The following is a 19,051-nucleotide window of genomic DNA, read 5'->3' as shown; positions in this document are numbered from 1 at the left end:
TAAGACATTTTACTTGCAATACAGAACCCATTTATACCAGGGCCATGTACAGAATAGGAGTATGTGGATGGACATAATAACTGGGACATGAGAGAATATATGTTTATATGTTTAGTTAAGCCCTTATTTATAATAAAACTGAAAATCCAAAATATTTCCTACAAAAATTATGGATATATTTTAATCTGAATAATACATTGAAAAATATAGACATTATGGTAATTAGCGATTAGACAGCAGTTTCCAAAAAAGGTGTCCAGGAAGATATAAAAAAAACCAAAATACCACTTCTTCCCTCCAAGGAAAAAAATAAAAAAAATTGTCTAGGCACAGTTATTTAATGCAATCCATATATCCATATATCCATAATGCAATTCCTCTATAAAGCAAAAGATGAAGTTACAAAGTTGCCCAGGGTGATTAAATCAACAACCACAAACTAAAGGATTCCTCTTTTAAGTCTTACCATGTAGATAATATTCTAACAGAAGGTGGGCATGAAAGGCCTGTCTGCACAAACCAGCCTCTGGAATAAGGCGTGATATTAAAGGCTAAAGTCCTGAAACTTTCCTGCAGAAGAGAGAGTAAAGCAAAACAATATCCTCGTGTACAGGAGAAAAAATGTAAACCTATGTGTATTAGCCAATAGTAACTTGCTTAGCCCGCGGACCCTGTAGAACCCTATAAAAGGTGTGCTAAAGATAGAAATAAACGGCGTTCACTTTTACTTCTGTGAAGGGTCATGAATAGCTGGAGGTCTTGCAATATTACCACACTACATATGGTTCTCTTTTGGAAACATGAAAACATCTCAGATCTCCATCTGCAGTTCAGAGCTCATCTTTGCTTATAGGGAGGGGGGAAGAAAAACAAAAGAAAAAAAGAACCAATAAAAAGATGAAGCAACCTCAAAACTACAGATCCTTTTCAAGATGCAGTGTTCTGGAGGTCTCCATATCCCATAAACAAGCCAGCTGCCTTCTTTCTACTAACCAATAAAACTTAATACAGTCCTGAAGCTTGGTACATAAGCTCATATAAAGAGAACTGCAGAAGCTAAGAAATAAATATCTATATCTAGCTTTATCTAGAACCTCTGCTAGGTTTTCATGCTCCTTTACACTTTAAATCATTTGTAATAAAACAAATCCCAAGAACATAAACCTCTTGATGTTCTCCAGAAAGTTCACCACCTGTTTACTGCACAGCGATTACAGCTTCAGAACAATTTTGGAAGTAAGGAGGCAGGGCTGTAAGTAATTTGTTATTAATAGGGAAAAGAGAAAATTAAGCACACTTCCTACAATATATGTTTCTTGACTTTAAATGCATGAAAACTTCAACTTCTTTCTTAAGCCTATGGTAAACTTACTTCTACCCAGCTACATTCATCTTCCATTGATTCTCTCAGTAGACACAAAGTAGCTGCCCCAGCTACCTACCTACTGCTCTCCAGGCAGGGCAAACACAATCACAGTGGTTGCCCTGCCCCAGTTCCCTCACCTGCTTTTACAATCCACTCTAATCTTCAAGGTCTAAAATCTAGCCTGCATTCCTGTTTTCTCTGCCCTTCCAGCTAGAAGTTCGTATCACTGCATTCTTTTATGTGTGAATATATCTGTTACTGGGATAATTAAAGGGAATCTGGTTCTAACTGTCTGTGACCTCAGGGAAGAGACAGGAACATCTGCTGCAATGTCTACTTATTTCTTATTTTTTCTGAACAAGGGTTTGGAATTGTTTATGCTTCATTGATCAAACACACATTGCATACAAATATAAGAAAGTGTTAGAGAAAAAAGACTGAACCCCCACTTATATGAAAGTAGTTTCAGCGCTACCAGCAGTCAAAAACCGCTAACTTCACACCTCATCCAGCACAGAGTCCTAATGCTCTTCTCAGCGAGAGCAGCTACTCCTTACATTTACCACCTCTGGTCCCTGTGTTGTTGTTGCCAATCTTCCTGAATGTGACAGAGAGACAGACTGACCATGAAAAACATTTTACATCCTCAGTCATGCACTTTCTTCAGAGGGGTTTAATATTTTGCATTTTAACACTTACATGTTGGCTTTGGCAGCCAGCCAAAGAATTCATTTTGAAGGAAATCATGTTCTATAGTTATGGGAGATCGTTTAGTCTCAAGAGAGAGTTTTGTACAGAAATTTGCTCAATTTTAATACATATATTGTAGGGAGCAGAAACAGAAAGCAGACTGCCCACAGACAATTATGCACTGTTATTTTTGTTAGAAATATCTATACTTCAATTAGCAAGACCTTTTTTGCTAGAACTGACCATCTTGCAACAATGCATTCTTACTTATGTTGGCATATGAACATATAGACTTTTTTATTTACATTGTTTCAGCAAAATAAAATTTCTTCATCCTATCAATTCTGCCCAAGACTGTAGCTCACAAAATACAGGTCTGATGATATTTCATGAAGAAATACAAAACTCAACAAAATAAGACTTACTGTTAAGAAAAAGGGTATAGAGAGCAAAGTCTGACACTAATCTTTGTAAGAGTTTGGAGCCAGGGCATCAAAGAAAAATATTCCCCACCTCCTCTACTCCCCTACCACAAAAAAAAAAGATGCCTCAAAGCCAAAAAAAAAGAAAGCAACAAGCAAGCAGGGAAAAAGAAAGAACCACAACACTACAATCAACACTTCTCCTTGTAGAACTTACTTTTGCTCTAAAAGGCACTGCTAAACTCCAGGGTTTTGTCACTATTAACAACTACTTTAGTAGATTTACTATAGAACTGGTTGTAAAACAGTCAGGTAGGTCCTAATTCTCAGAAATGGCAGAAAAGAGCCATAAACCCATCAAAACAAAATCTGAAGTGAGCACTGGAAATGGAAAGACAAGCTTATGTCAAGTCAAAGTTGTCTGAATATGACAAATTGTCATGTAGAAAGTATCTACCACATTCAGCCACACAAAATCAGCTGCCACCCTGTGTCCTAAGTCTTGTCAACAGCAGAGAAGCACTGCCACAGAAGTAAGACCGATAAGAAAGCATGTGAAAAAAAAACCAAACCACTTTGAACTAGCATTAACTGTGGTTCTCTGTTTTCCCCCCATCTATCTAATAAACAGAATATATCTCAGTACTGTTATTTAAGAAATTAGGAGGAAACCCAAAATTTTAAGTAATGTTTTTTCTGTTGAAAATCAAAAATCTGCAGCCCTAGAAAAAGCCTGGATTGATGTAGTGATGAAAGTACACAGACACTGGGTAAAGAAATTATAAACTTATGTCTCTATAGTTACAAGTAAGAATATGTCTTAAGTTGGTAAGAAATTATATTAGGTAAAATAGTTTGAAGTTTGAACTGTAATAGTGTGACTTATAGAGTAAGTTAGTATGGATGCTAACTTTGAAGCAGGGAGCACGGTGCCTGTGGAATAGCAGAACGCATAACTTTCTCAGTCTTGCCTGAGAAAGTGGCCTGGGAAATCATAAGGAGGAATTAAAACAATCCTCAGAGATAGAAGACAGCCTTGCAGATGCTGTTTGTCTGTTCCTTGTTTTCTTGCAAGAGAAGGTCGAGGGGGTGGTGTACCCCACTGACCGATGATGGTGATGTGTTAGTTTGCTAACCAATAAGAGTTTTTCTTTTCTGTACTTTCACATATTGGTCTATAAAAAAGATCTGAGGCAATAAACTGGGAGAAATTCTCCAGTTCGACTCCACAAGAGAGTCTATGTCGTTCCTCTTGCCATTCCCAATAGAGCGACAAGTTAGAGATACAGAAACTATAACAGAAGTGTGTGTGAATACATGACCTGTCAGTTTATTGGTTAAAAGACAGACGCAGTGCAGCAAAATTAAGTAAAGTGATAGGTCAGTAAGTGAAAACAAACTTCATGTCAACTGTCTATTGGACTAAAAAGTTATATATATTGTTGTGCAGAGAAGAAATCTGTGACTTCCTCAAGCTATGGTTGACTTGCTGCTTCTAAAACCTCATGCCTCGAGACTGACATCTTATCAGGCTACTTAAGCAATAAATAATCTCAAAGCATGGTGGTCCCATCCCTTGTATTTCATCTCGACATTTTTCCTCCCCACCTCTTAGGATTAGTTAAACTTTAGAGCTCGAAGCAAGGCCAAAGTATAGGCCAGGGTTTCTCCCAATCTCAGTCAAAGTGATAGGTAGCAGAAGGTGACTTTCAGTGACAGGCATTAAGGGAAGTAGTTGCTATCAAGTGACAGCAATACAGGCCCCATAAACGCTGCACAGGATCTGGAAAGGAAGACTGCTGGAATGAGTCTTTCCAGTAACTGTGTCACTACCAAGTATATAAACAAAGTTGCCCAGGATCAGATGCCCAGTAACAATAATTGTTGACATCTTTTCTCAACTAGCAGTAGAAGTTACTTAGAGTTATAGAATGGTTTGGTTTAGAAAATATCACTAAGATCATCAAGTCCAACTGCTAACCCACCACCAAGTTCACCACTAAACCTACTCCCCAGGCGCCACGTCTCCATGTGTCTTGAAAACAACCAAATATAGCGACTCCACCACCACCCTGGGAAGCCTGGCTCAATGCTCAACAGTGCTTTCAAGGAAAAAGTTTTTCCCTAATATCCAATGCCTTCCCTGGAATAACTTGAGGCCACTTCCTCTTGTCCCACCACTTGTTACTTGGGAGAAGAGACCAAACCACACCTTGCTACATACAGCCTCCTGTAAGGCAGTTGTAGAGCATGATAGTCACACCTGAGCCCTCTTTTTACCTCCAGTCTTTTATGAAAAGAATTGAAATTTTATCTGTTGGGTAAAAAAATGAAATAGAAAAAACTCAGAGCAATATTGTGCTCCCTCTTGCTTTAAGCACACACAAAAAACATTGACAGAACTTCATCTACATATGAGTTCTATGTCTTGACTGCTGACCTATTTCTTTAACATATCCTAGTTTGGATGGTTTACAACCTTTTAGCAAAAATACAGTTCATTTGAAGAAGATGAAAAAAAGAAAAAAGACAAAAAAATCCAGATTTTAAATCCATCCGCCCACTTTGTACAGATAGTAGAATACGGCAAGAGCCTCTACTCATTTTACTGCTTTGTTAACAACCAGAGAACTCCACATGCTCTGAAGAGACACATTAGGGCAATAAGAAACAAATCAGCCATGGAAAGGCTTCGAGAACTTGTCTGCACAGCTCACTAGCCATTGTAGCCACTGCTAATTTTATATTATCGAAATTTATGAAAGTTTTTATCATTCCATGAAGGTCCAGCACTTGACTGGGATGCCAAAATAATTGTGAATTGATGCTTGCTTTAAAACATGATCACATTCAGGGGGAAATAAGAAGTAGCTGGTACGCAAGTCCTTTGCTTAGAGAATTCATTCCCTGCCATTCCCTCATTTTTATGGGAATTGGCACCAATGACACTGGATGATTCAGGGAAATGTAGAAGGATAGTAACCTTCAGTCTCCAAAGATATTTTTTTAATTAACAGTAAAGTGTTGAAGGTTGCTCGTACCCATCAGAACCTTAATCTCCTATACAAAAGTAAAGGCAAATCTGATTCAATACAAAAAAATATAGAACTGGTAAAGGAATTATTTTCCTCCTTAAGAGGGACTGGTTCTTGGCAAGGTAGTGCAAACAATCTTGTAGTCCTATCATCCAGACAAACTAAAGCTGCAACATCTAGCAATTGATATTTCTTCACTGATTAACCATCTTCATTGAAAGAAAAGCCCAAAAGACCATAGGGAATGGAAAACAATACACCTTAATCCCACTGCAGATGCTGGCAGATCATCTTTGAAATGTATTTATGAAAAATTGGAAAGAAAAGGAAAAAGCATTAAAAATTAAAAAGCTTAGTAGACTACTATTAGTTTAAAAGAAAACTTGCAAAAACTTAGCACAAAGAGAAGAGTACAAACAAAAACAAGTTAATATGCCATTTATCCTCCTTCATTCAGCCCACATATTTCCTCTTCACACTTGCTAAGTGCATGCACTCCATATACAGACCATGGGATAAAATGAGCAGAGCAATGTCCGGAGTCTATATTACCTAGACAAACATCAAGTAAGAGAATCGGGTGGTGGTCAGACAATAAGGTTAAGAAAATATGTTTCTTAGGATTCTCTAACCAAGGAATCAAAAATAACTATGCTATTTTTCTTTTCTGGTTAACCTCAAGTTGAAATTAAGGGTTTAAGTTCATTTCTTCTATTGACTGATACATGCTATTTTTGAGCATGTTTATTCAACAGATAACTTTTTTACAGCACAGTATATATTTAAATTATCACTAAATATAGCTTCTAAAATTATGTAAATTGATGTTTTTTTGTTGAGACAGCACAACTTTAAATTCTGATTATTTTATGGGAGCATAGAAGCTAGGCTTGCTAGGAGACTTGCCCCAGAGTACATGATCTCTGCTGTTCTCCTAATATCAATTAGGTGAAGTTCTGCACTCTATTTCTTATAGAAAAACCTAAGAAATTCAACTTTATGCAGGTAAACTGCAGGACAGTCAATACTTAAAATTTCACACCTGAAACTGTTTGGGTGAATTTTTTTTCCAGCTCACTCATATGCTGCTAAGCAGTTGCAATGGCTCCTTCAGTTCTACCTCATGGATAGGATCTGTCTACAGAATGAGTCCTCAGCTGAGTTTTGAAAGGTCTAGTGTTTCAAAGTTCAGCAAAAGTCCGGGGAAACAAGATGCCACTGTAACTACTTTTATCCTTTTAGTTGATTGCTTTCATTTTTCGTTGTTTTGTTTGTTTGTTTTTTAATCTAATAAAAGGTCAGGTCCACAGAGAGATACCACAAAGGTTCTGTAGAGCAGGTGGACTATGAAATGCTGGAAATATTTAGACAAACATTACACCACTCAACTGTTTTGCTTTGGGTTTTTTTTGCTTAAGAATAGTTCAACCTTTATAAAGCATCATTGTTTCTCATAGAGCAAATGTGCTTTTTCTGCCTTTTCTAACTGTTCAGGTTAAACACTATACAGTAATTCCTTTACTATTATAAGAGAATTATCTTTTCCAAGCAGCTGACCATAAGTAAACCCTAATAAAGACCTAATATTTCATATCTGCATGCAAATGAAAGTATATCCAAATAAAATAAAACAAAATAAATAAATAAATAATGTAAGACTATCTTTAATAAGTAGTTTATTTAAGCCCTTTTTCTATCTTAACTCTTAAGCTACTTTAAGCATAATTTCCTTTGTTTTACATTGTAAACATTTGGAAATGTGTAAAGATCAAGGATCTCACACTGAGTCTCTGCGTATCCATTCTGTAATCTGCACCTTCTTTCCTTTCACCAAGTTCTAAGTGACACTTGATTTATAAGTGTCACATTTATTTTACACGACTCCGACTACTGGAATTAGTATAGCTGATGAATTCTTAGCATATGCAGACAGTTTATTTTTTTTAATTGTTTTTTTAAACATATTTATTAAACCTGCATTTCAGCAGATTAGCATGTTTTTGCACTTCTAGATGAAGACTCCTCCTTAGAGAGAGAAAGAAACTTCAAAGAGGGACATTGCACCATCAGTCAGTTTCACCACATGAAACACTTAACTGCACACTCCTGGGCTGATCCTGTCAATTCCTCCAATACTTAGTAGTCTATTTCATATAAATCTGTTTTCTGTGATAATTCCTAACAAATTAAATAATATTATATTATAATATATTACTACAGTGTTATTATATATTCTAAATGTTAATATTTATGTAATATATAATTATATACATTATTATCTAATATATAATATTAAATAATTAAATAATGAGAAGAGGAAATTTTCATCTTCCAAGGAAGGCACAAAGAGCCTTATTCTAGTTTACAGAAGCTCTATGACAAGAAATTTTTGAGCTGCCAGCATTTTCTGATCCATAGCAGACTTTCTTATTTATAGATTCTGGGATAGCAAAAAGGTGCATTATGCAGTTCTAATATTAATTATGCAGATAAATTACAACATGGTTATTAATACTGTGTATAAGTGACATAAAATGAAATCTTTGAGATCATGTTAAAAATCCTTTCAAAGTGTGTGCATCTCCTGCTACTGCATCTTCTTTTTCCTCTTCCACCAGCAAAGTACTTGACCAGAAGTTCTCAACTAGTGGGTGAAATTCTTGCCATTTGCTATCAGAATATATATCACAGTCTTCAACTAAAACTATTGTTGGGGGTTAAGTGTCCTTTTTTTTAGTTCTGGCTTGCCTGTGGAATTTTTACCCATTACTTGCAGGGAAAACCTAACTGCGAGTACTTGGTGGATACTTGAATAACACAAGAGTTCGGCCCAAGCCCAGGTGGGGAAGGGGGCAGGAATAAAAGAGGGTAGAGACACTTTGGCAGGCTTCTTCAGCCTTGGAAAAAGACACTTTGGGAGCGCAGAGCTGTTGCAGTGGGGAGAAGGGAATTTCACCATCACCCAGACAGAGCTGCTGCTTCTTCTTCCTCCTTCTTCCTCGGTGGCCTCACAACCCCTGTCCTGCTGGGATGTGTGGCAGTGCCAGCCACTGCCACGAAGCTGCTGATACACCTCAGCCACTGGCCCAGGATTTCTGCTCATCCCTGCTGTTCCAGACGACTGTTCCTCAGAGCCCCTCCTCAGAGCCCCGCAGGAGCACCGGGACTGACTGCTCAAGGGGGTTTGTGAAACAAAGCCTCTTTTCCATCCCATCTCAGCCGAGAAAGCTGTTACGGGGTCCTTGGTTCTGTTTTCTTACTAATGCTGTAGTTACTGTTTGTTTGCCTGGTTATACTAGAAAAGAACTGTTATTCCTATCCCCTGATCTCTCTGCCTGAGAGCCCCTTGGTTTCAGAATTACAATAATTCGGAGGTAGGGGGTCTACATTTTTTCATTCCAAGGGAGGCTCCTGCCCTCCCTACCAGACACCTGTCCTCTAAAACCGAGACAACTATTTATCTGGAAAAATCAGTGCTAGAAATAGTATATGAATCTCTACACAAGGTATCTTGACTGAATCATCACCTAAGTGAGCAATTTTTGATGGGCAGGGGGAAAGAAAGCAAGCTCTTTCAAGAGATATAGCCCCATTCCATATTTCACTGTGACAACTCCTGGGGACTATTTTGTCTTTTTATTTGGTTTTTTCTTGCAGCTGTTCATCCATATGGTGCACCAGACTCTCACTCCATTAGTTTTATTTAATAATTTATACTTAATTTACCATACCTCTCAAAGGAAGACAAATCAAATAAGCACATTGCTACTTTGGCATACCAGAAACTACAAAAAAGAGGCTTTGATCAGTTATAAATAAAATATAAGTGTTGATATCTCTATAAAGTTAGTACTGAGTTTACAAGCTTTAAAGTACCTACCATTCAATAGCACTCAGCCTTGGCTGATGTTCAGCATCCCACACAGTATTTTCCTCTGGTGGATCTAATACTGTTACAAGATGATTTTACAGACTAGGGCATTAATGCAGCACTCAAAGGGATTTTAACTCTTATAAATTGATTTCTCAACTCCATGTAGTCTAGCAGTACTAACATCAATATATACAGAGAGGATTTTCCTATAGGCATTCATGAAGTAAACAAATGTCACAGGAAGAATATGGTTATCAGTAAGGAGGCTGGTTGAAACCTGCCAACTCCTACTGCAAGACTCATTCAGAAGGGGCTTCTCACACACAGCTCTCTTCTTATATTCTGATACTCAAATAAATCCATTCCTAACATACAGATTCAAAGACAAAGACAAGTGCCTCTCAGGCACTTTTTCCTGGGGTGTCAAAACTTCTGTTTTCCATTAACTGGCAGTGCTGCAACTACAGGTCAAATGCTGTGTGCCCACACCAACTACGTTACTCAGCTATCACATGCTGTATACTGCACTGCCAATGTGTTTCTACATGTACTTTCTAATAGTTATTAAGGACTCCTAATACATTATTGTGTGAAGTATGAACTACAGCTTGTCAGAATATTTTTCAAGAGATGTCAGTTCATTAAAGCTAAGGTATGTCATGGGTATGTACCAATTAATTGTATTTTTACCATAAAGGTCAAGAGGGAGTCTGGCATTCAAAATCTTACTAGAGCTCATATTAAAGATCTGATCATAAATGTTTCTATATAGTTATATTTCCCACATATATTTACAGTAAACATAAATTGGGTTTTTTTGTTGGCAAACTCTAACTGTGATACTATCTTTAGCTATATCAAAAGATGCAACTGGAACAATATGGACTCCATTCCCATAAAACCTTAGCATAGTGACTTAGAACTGGAAGGACATCACTAGGAATTAAATATGACAGAGAATAAGAGGGGTCTAGAAGGCAGGATCAGCCTAAATTCAAGAAACCCTCCTAAATATTGGCTGAATTAGTTTCATAAAATGGAACATTTTTAATCAACTCCTAAAACACAGCACTGCTAATGAGTCTCTATTATTTTCCTTTACCGTTGCATATACAAAATTTAAAAGTACATGCAGTGATCTCGTAGTTTGTGAAATTAGGAAACTAAGTGCCAGAATTTTAACCGTGCTACTTTAATTACTTTAATTTATAATACTGTGTATGCATATTCTGATAAAAAGCAACATTTTAAACTAAATTATACACACAATATGAATGCTAAGGAAACCAGTATTTCATCAGAGTAACTCATACTATTTAGCCCAACAATAAGTGAGTAATAAAGGTCCCTCCTTAACAAGGTTTGCTGTTCTGAGGTACAGAGCTCATTCTCCAGTGTATTGAAGAACAGGACAGCTGGTACCATTACTATTATTAAACCGTTGAAGTGCCAGAACAAAATGCTTTCTGTAAAAACACAACATTATTTTCTCTAAGTTTATGGGAAGAATGGAAACAAATCTTTTTTCAATTAAAATTCAATAAATTTTAATTCATTGGAACAAAACCCATGTTTTCTTAGAGAAACAGGAGAAATGCAGTGTGTAATATAAAACATCTTAATCCCTACATCCTAGTAACTAGAAACTATTTGGAACTCATTCTAAGTTGTGACACGTGGAAAAATCTCAATTCAAATAAACAAAAGAAGTCAGATAAGTTGGTAACTGCCTCAGGTTTTTACAGGAAACATCCTCCAAGTATTCTTTGCTTTGTTCCAACTGTTATAAATCTATATTGTGATATTGGCTTTTGCAGGTATTAAGATGAATATTATATGTTAAATACTTTTTAGCTATGTATGTACTTTTTTTCTTGCTAACAAGTTTTAAGCTTAAAGGAATCTCCTAAGTACCAGCAAGGAAACCCCAGAGGGCAAGGACAGTGGGGCCCAAGCTGTTGTCAGTGGAAGAACAATAGAGCCCAAGTTATCTGAAGCCAAGATCAAGCAGTCGGCAGCAGGGGGGAAAGATATGAAGCCCAGCTGCCCTCAAAGGAAGGATGAGGGGCCCAGACTGTTATCAACACTGACCATTTGCAGAAGAAAGGAAACCAGACTCAAAATAATGTTGGTCAGCAAGAATAATGAGAAGAAATAATGCTGATGAGGAGAGAAAAAAACCCCATACAGAGCATGTTCTAAGAAGGCAGAACCAGGGAGGGGACATGCTTTGAATATGCATTAAACCCTCACAGCAGGAGGGGATAAAAAGAGTGTTCCCAAGATACCAGGTGTGTACCTGGCAACCCGCCAGGACACCCAGCCGTTTTAACCCGTTGCTTTATTTCCTTTGTCTCCTAATTGTCTTTTTGTTTATATTAAACTTTTTATAATTCATTAAGTGAATCTCATTTTTAATAATTTGGGGGCTCTGTCTGCGATAAGCACCTCACTTAAGCGCCGTGTCATTTCCAGCCGCTCTGTGTTTCTCTAGCCCCGGCACGAGAAAGGTGGGGGAGGGAATGAGGTGGGGGAGGAGGAGAAACACTGCCTTCTTTCCCAGAGCCCCCTCCCCGGCATGTGGGAACTCAAGCTTTTGTCTTCCTGGTCCCTGCCTGTAGACACTGCATCTAGCTTCCGTGCATGTTCCTGTGTCCCATCTAAAGGAAGCTGGGTGTGTACCTTTATCCCCATCTCCCCCCTGTGCTTTCAGGTTTACTCTGTACATCCCATGCATGATAAGATGTTTCTTATTCGAGGGAATGTACGTCTGTTATTTCTTGTCTTAGCGTTTTTAACCTTGATGTGTAGAAAGTTTGTAAATGTGCTATCTGTGGAAAATAATTGGTTCTCTCCTAAGTTCCCATCCTCTGAAGAAGCCCCTGTTAAAAGAAGCACCCCAGACCCTAATTATTTTGCCTCATTCTCTGGAGTTCCCATCACAGAAATCAACTGTGGAACATAACCCAGCAGAAGGCTCCCCCCTGTTTCTTTACTCGTTTGAGAGATTTGAGTTCAAGAATTGCATTGGTGAGCTCAAATCCTACTCCTGGGCTCGAGCTGGAGTGAGGAAAAACCCCATCTCTGAGCTAGCCGAGAAACTCTGCGATTGGGTCAAACATAATTTGAAAGACTGCATGTATAAAATTTGCACAGAATACAGCCCAGATTTTTACATAACAGTACTGGAATGTGTTTTTTTTCCATGCCATTCTACATTAAAAGCAGAGGTTTCCATGAAGTGATAACACAATACTTAGCCTATTTCTGGAAAATATTTTTGGCATTTACATCTTACCTTTGTATGCAATAATTGGGTGCTCAGCTCTGTGGCATTGCGTATCTTCTGTTGTTGTTGACTCCACTATTCCTAACACCCCAAGTCCTGCCAAGAGCAGTGTGAGAAAGTAACTTCCTTTCATGGTGGTCATGCTGTTCTCCACAGCAGTCACTTCTTTTACCAGTCTACTCTTCTTGCACTCATGTAGGAAAAGCACCTGGAGAATTCAAAGAAATTTATTTAAGAACAAGAGCAAACCACAGAAAAAATTAGACAATTCTTGAAGTTTAAAACAAAACAACATTGCTTTCTTTCTGTGTAGCATTTGACTACTCAAAATCACGCTGTCATCTGCTCCTCTAATTACTTCACATACCTATCATCAGTTACCCAATTTAGGAAAATTGATCTATCACGCAGCAGGATTAAATACTGATATTCATTAGTCCCTCTTTTTTATTTTGTAATATGTGGGGAAAAGAATATTCTCCAGCAGTTTTTTTATTTTATCATCTTAAAGCAAACATATTTAAATCTATCTTTCCTGTTCATTTGCATCTACTGCTTCTTGCCCTGATATCCTCAGTGATGAAGGAGTGCTTTGACTTCTTGCAAGTACAAGGTAGAAAAGGAATTGCTCCCTCATGTCAATGACTACTTTGAGAGAAAAAAAGCCCTAGAGCATGTATTTTTTGCTGATCTGTAGAGTTTGTATGGAACAGCACAGAAAGGAGTAGGACATGATTCACCCCAATGCTCTGACACACACTTCTGCTTTACAGCAGTGATGGTCACTGGTTCTGACATTGCCTTAGTTCCGATCCATTTCCTAACTGATGACAAGGCTGTGAGTTGCAGACTCAAATGATGAAGACCCCTTTCTAATAAAATTTACATACCAATCAGTAATGCAATGGTTTTCATTCAGAATCAGAAAAAAAGTTGAAGTTCAACTCCTCAATTTCTTAAAATATCCAATAACCAGACCTTTATATAAGTAATAGAATATGGTGTCAATATGATTTTAGATCCAACCCAGTTCCTTTTGTTTCATCACTAAAAATGTGCCAAGCAGTAACAACTTATCATACAACCCAAAAGAAACTTTCACCGCTAGCAGCTTTAGTGAGTTACACAGGCTTGTGTGCTGATAACATGCAGATATGAGACATCATTGCCTATCATGGGGGAAGACCAGAGATTTAAGACAGCTCCATAAAGGCAGAAATGTCACTCTGCTAATTAATGGAGAAATTCAGGAAAAGAAAATCAGTGATTTTGACCTCTAATATGTTTGATCTCACTGAACTGTATTGTGCTGTTTAATAAGGTGGAAACTTTCTATTTGCATAAAATAAACATCCTAGATGCCTAAAATGAAGGGCTGTTAATGAAAAGACACTCCACAGTAACAGCAGTGTGTTCTAAAAGCTACATTCAGAAGGCAGAATGGATAGTACCCATTGGTCCCTAAGATTACTAGCACCAGCCTTCATAAGACAAACTGCTCTTCTCTTACCACCTTATTTTGCTGCCTTTAGTTGTCTTCCAGCTTAGATGTGGACACTTCCAATCCTCATTAATTTAAACTTAATAAATAGATTAAAGACATAATACCTCTGAGAAGTAAATTTAATAGTCAATTTTAGCTTCTTTGCAAAATTTTCTTAACATACTGAAAAAAAAGGAGGAGAAGCTTTGAGGCAGTTAGAATCACATTCTTACTTTCCTAAGAAGTGTTTTATGATGTCATGCACCAATATAAATCTGGCCCTACAAATTGCTTGTGGCTCACAGCAGGCAGTATCTTTTAACAGAAATTCTGAATACTAATGCAGGTAGTCCATAAAGCACTTGATCCAATGTTTAATAGTCAATTTTCTGCAAGATTTATATTTAAATGTATGATGCACTATTCTTACACAAATTCAAGTAGTCTATGGGGGTTGTAGTGTTTCTATTCACAGTTTACAGATCATACAAATACTAACAGCTACTTCTAATTCACATTTCTGAAAAATTATGTTTGTGAATTTAGGAAGCAAAATGAAGGTCTGATACCTTCATGAAGGTCTCAAAACCTGGATTTTTTTCTGTTCATAGTGTAGCAGCAAGTATCCCAAGACTTAGAAACATGGTATTTTCTCATTTGAAACAAAATGAAAAACAAAACAGAAAACAAAACAAGAACAAAAAAAAAAACAAACAAAAAATCTCAAACAAAATCCAAAGCTTTCTTTTAATTTTGAAAGTCTCAGAAATACTCATAAATGTGTGAATATAATGGAAATGGAATTAAACAAGAATAAAATGAAACATTTGCACTGAAATCAAAGCTTTCTCAGTCTCTCTGGCTGTAAATCAAGCCCATGGTCTTTATGTAACCAGGTTTTCCCACCCCAGCCAAGTTTCAAAAAACCCCTAGCTCTACTCAGCAAACACAGCAAAAAGACAATCCTGTTTCTCCAGAAAGAAAGAAAAGGACCACTACCCCTCATCCAAATATTAAATACACACATGGGTATATATGCCTTGGTTTCCACTACAGAAAGGATACTTAATTTCATGGGACTAATAGTAGTATTAGTAATGACTAAGATGTAAATGTTAATAGGCCCGATGTCCTGTACCCTTGTCTTGGTTTGAAAAGACAGGTTTCTGCTAAGGAAGACAGAAACTTCCCTTGAAATGGAAAAATGTTAGCCAACTCCCCCTCTGAATTACTATAATCTTGAAATCAAGGGACTCTCAGACAAAGATATGGGACTAGGAGTTCTTAACTAGGGAAATTAAAATGAAAATGCAGTAATACAAAAAAAACTAGTGACAGAGTAGAATATAGAGTCAGAGTCAGAATGCAACCTGACACCTTGTTGGTCAGGGTGTTGGTAGCAGTCCAGTTAAATGATGGCTGCAGTCCTCTTGGAGTTACAGATGTGGTTCTGTTCAAGCAATGATCCTTTAGAAGGGTGTAGTTTTCCTCTGAAGGTCCAGTGGCGGTGCAGAGGGGTCCAGTCTTCCTTTCTCAGTGAAGAAAGGCTACCTGTGGTATTCTAAATCTCTGATTATATCTAGGTAGGAAAGCTTGGCTCCTCCCCCTGGGTGGAGCATCTCACGATGGGATGATGTAATTTTATCAGTCATGCACTGAGACTCAATGGCCCATTAACAGAAGATATCCCCCTGGAGGGAAGATGGGTCATTGAAGAGATAAAGGACACTGCCACACCTGGTTTTAAATATGGTAATAGAATGCATACTTTTGGTTACATCTGGCATTGCAACCCAAGACAACCCTGCAGGTATCAAGAGGACTTCTCCCACCTGTCCCCTGTGAACAGAACTCAGTAGAAGAAACAAAGATTCCTTCACAACACCACCTTTCTCTGGCCTTTAAATCCAAACAGCATCCTGCTTCATGACACACTACTTACATCCCATAGGTGGTTTCTGACACAGTTGTTTACATTTTATAACCATGCTGTGGAAGAATTTTGGGGCCAAGGACTTTTTTCCTTACTAGCTGAACTCTTTCTCTCACTGCATGCATCTCACATGGCAAAAACTGAGGCAGGAAACACCCTCTCATTTAGAATATCCAAAGACAAGGAGAAAGGAGAAACAAAGAAATACACTTCTGAACATATATCTCAGAAAAAAACAGTTACAGTCTCAGTTTCTTTCTACCTTGACCTCTATCTCTTTATATGTATTGCACTATTTTATTAATTTTAGTCTATTAATGATTTTGGATGTATTAATTTAAATATATTATTGCAGGGAATTGTGAGGAGAAGCTAACTTGCAACAACTCAGAGAAGACTCTTCAGAGGCCCCAAGTGACAAAAGAACAGTAAATCAAGGCAGCAGATAGAGACTTCATCACAAGTTTTTAAGTTTCTATCCTTTTCACTACACTACTGTATGCATGGAAGAAGAAAGGAGTCTGGAGACTGAACCTAATACACTGCTAGAGTAAAAAATAAAAAATGTGATTTTTAAGATCCACAAACATAACAAAGAAAACCAACCAAACCAAACTCTTCACCCAAGAACCAAAAACCCCATACATCCCCAAACCCTGCAAAAAATACAGAGAAACACACACCTTCAACATATACCCACAGCATGAAGTGATTAACCTTAGAAAAGATCTCAAAACTGAGTATTTTTCCACAGAACTTGTTAGATTGCTCCCTTCTGTACACCCTTGAGTAAGGACTGCTCTACAAGTTCCATTGCTGCCCAAGAGTGCAGCTGTAGGAGTGAGCCCATAGAAGCATGCAACACAAACCTGAAACACTGCAACAAATCAGAAGGCTTGAACCAGGCAAAGCAATCTTTCCTGAAATCGCCCCTTCGCCTTATTGAAAGTGCAGCTTTCATGCCAAGCTAGCCTGAAGCAATACAAGACAAGACAAAGCCAAGAGAACCCTAAACATGTTAAGATTAAGCTGGTTTCCTTGATTTCAATATAATTTCCATATGTAAATCTCTCTCAACAATGATGGTCAGGTCAAAACTCTTCAAAAAAAATATATCCAAATATTGACACTGATCAGCTTTTTAACTATTGCTAAATATTTGAGGAGACTGTACATTCACCTGTTATTTGCAAAACTTTTATAGCAGAGGCCTTTATTCAGACTTTCAACAAATTGCATTTTACAAGTTTGTAAAACAATCTGAAGATGCAGAATGAAAAAGAAAGCAGAATAAGCAGCACTATAAGATGCAATTTATTGCAATATATTTTTTATTCCTGTATGTTAAGGGTCTTGTGCCCTTACTCTATCCCTCATTCCCTTTGTTTTGATCCACCTTGCCTAGAAGAAACATAAAGATAAATGAGGCACAATAGGCAAAGGTATACTTTACAAATGTAGCCTTTGGTTTCTCCAACAGTATTTGATGAAGAAAAAACCCATCAATTCAAGATTTTCTGTTTCAGCTGAACCAAAAAAAGACACCTATTGCAAAAGAGAAAAAGTGTGCACAGATAAGCATGCAAGGCAGGTAACTGCTATTGCTAGGTCCAAGCAGATTCATTTAGAGACTATTCCCTCCAGGCACTGAAGTAATATATTTAAAGTCAAATAATCAGGATGTCAGTATTTCTAGATCAGTTAAAGTACACCGTGTTGGAAGTACAATTTACCTTTGAATTATAAACTACATTTTCTTTGTTCAATCAAAATAAAGTACTGTATGCAAAAGCTGCCACACTAGCTGCAGTTGTTACAAAGCAAAGATGCTTTCAAATAATTATCTTTGATGATTCTGTAAGTTCTATAGCCTATTCTATAAGTTTAAAACTACATTTTTAGTGAAAGACGAAGTGAGCTTATATCAATATAAGTATACATACAGCAGGGTTTAGCATGTTTAAAAGTTGCCAATTTCAGGACTGGTTCTGGGTACAGGCATTCACGAGCAGGTCTGGGGTTTCTTTACATGCAGTGTTTGCTCTTGCAGATGCTGTTCATATAATTTGTTGCAGGAGACTCATTCCACTTTCAGGGGGGACTTTTCTCCACATCTTTGCAAAACAGTAAAGATTTGGGAAAAAATTTCTCATGTGAAGTAACTACTCCAGATGCACTAGCACAGACCTGGAAAAAAAAAGTATTTAACTAATGAAACAAACTGTACATTCTATGGGTCATTAGAACAGAACTATGAGTACAACGAAAGATGTTGTCCCACATTGCTACTGCATACACTTTTAAAAAACAGTAATTATTTCATCTTTGGTCATGACAATTTTATGAGAAATACCTAGTTTGTCTACTGTATTGCTAGTGGTACCTTTCTCACAATTTATTAAAAAAAAAGAGAACACTTTTTTACTGCTGCAAGTGACAAGAAAACAGGGAGAACTGTTGTTTCCTCTTCACCAAAAAAAAGACCACACTGTTGTATACCACTAGTAAGCACGTACACAAATCAGGAAAGAGGGTTTCATGAATACCCCTACAATGTAGCTCAGTCCCTTTTTCTGTAATTTTTCTTGACTTGTTAAAGCCAAACTCCTCAAACTCATAAAAAACTTTTGAAAGATTGTTAGAGAAAGGAACACGTAAAAAAGGCTGCCACCATGTTATAAATGCAAAGGCAATTTCAGGATAAAAATAAAAAGAGAAATTTATTAATAAACAACAAAGAACAAACAACGAGAAAAAAACACAATAAAACGGTCAGCGCAGCGCTGGGTGGACAGGGTCTACACCAGAGGTGCAGGGTTCCCAAATCCACGTTTGAGTGTTCTCAAGCCTGGGGTTTTATAGAGATTTTATGTCCTCAGGCTAGAATTCCAAGCAGGCTCCCTTCACCAAGTGTCCTTGATTGCCTGGTGAATGGATTTCCTGGCATGGAAAAATAGAA

The 19,051-nt window shown here is 37.4% G+C and overlaps 1 protein-coding gene across 1 annotated transcript in view; it reads right to left on the bottom strand.

Moving 5' to 3' along the window:
* Window positions 1-19,051, bottom strand: part of SEMA5A (semaphorin 5A) — a 412,149-nt gene that overhangs the window by 269,073 nt on the left and 124,025 nt on the right. The window contains exon 2 of the mRNA XM_058831651.1: window positions 12,686-12,884. Coding sequence (XP_058687634.1) covers window positions 12,686-12,818 — 133 coding nt within the window. The 5' untranslated portion in view covers window positions 12,819-12,884. The remainder of the gene's footprint in view (window positions 1-12,685; window positions 12,885-19,051) is intronic.

This window comes from Poecile atricapillus, chromosome 2, assembly GCF_030490865.1.
Source record: "Poecile atricapillus isolate bPoeAtr1 chromosome 2, bPoeAtr1.hap1, whole genome shotgun sequence".
NCBI classification, from domain to species: domain Eukaryota; kingdom Metazoa; phylum Chordata; class Aves; order Passeriformes; family Paridae; genus Poecile; species Poecile atricapillus.
This window is presented reverse-complemented; position numbering and strand designations above follow the sequence as displayed.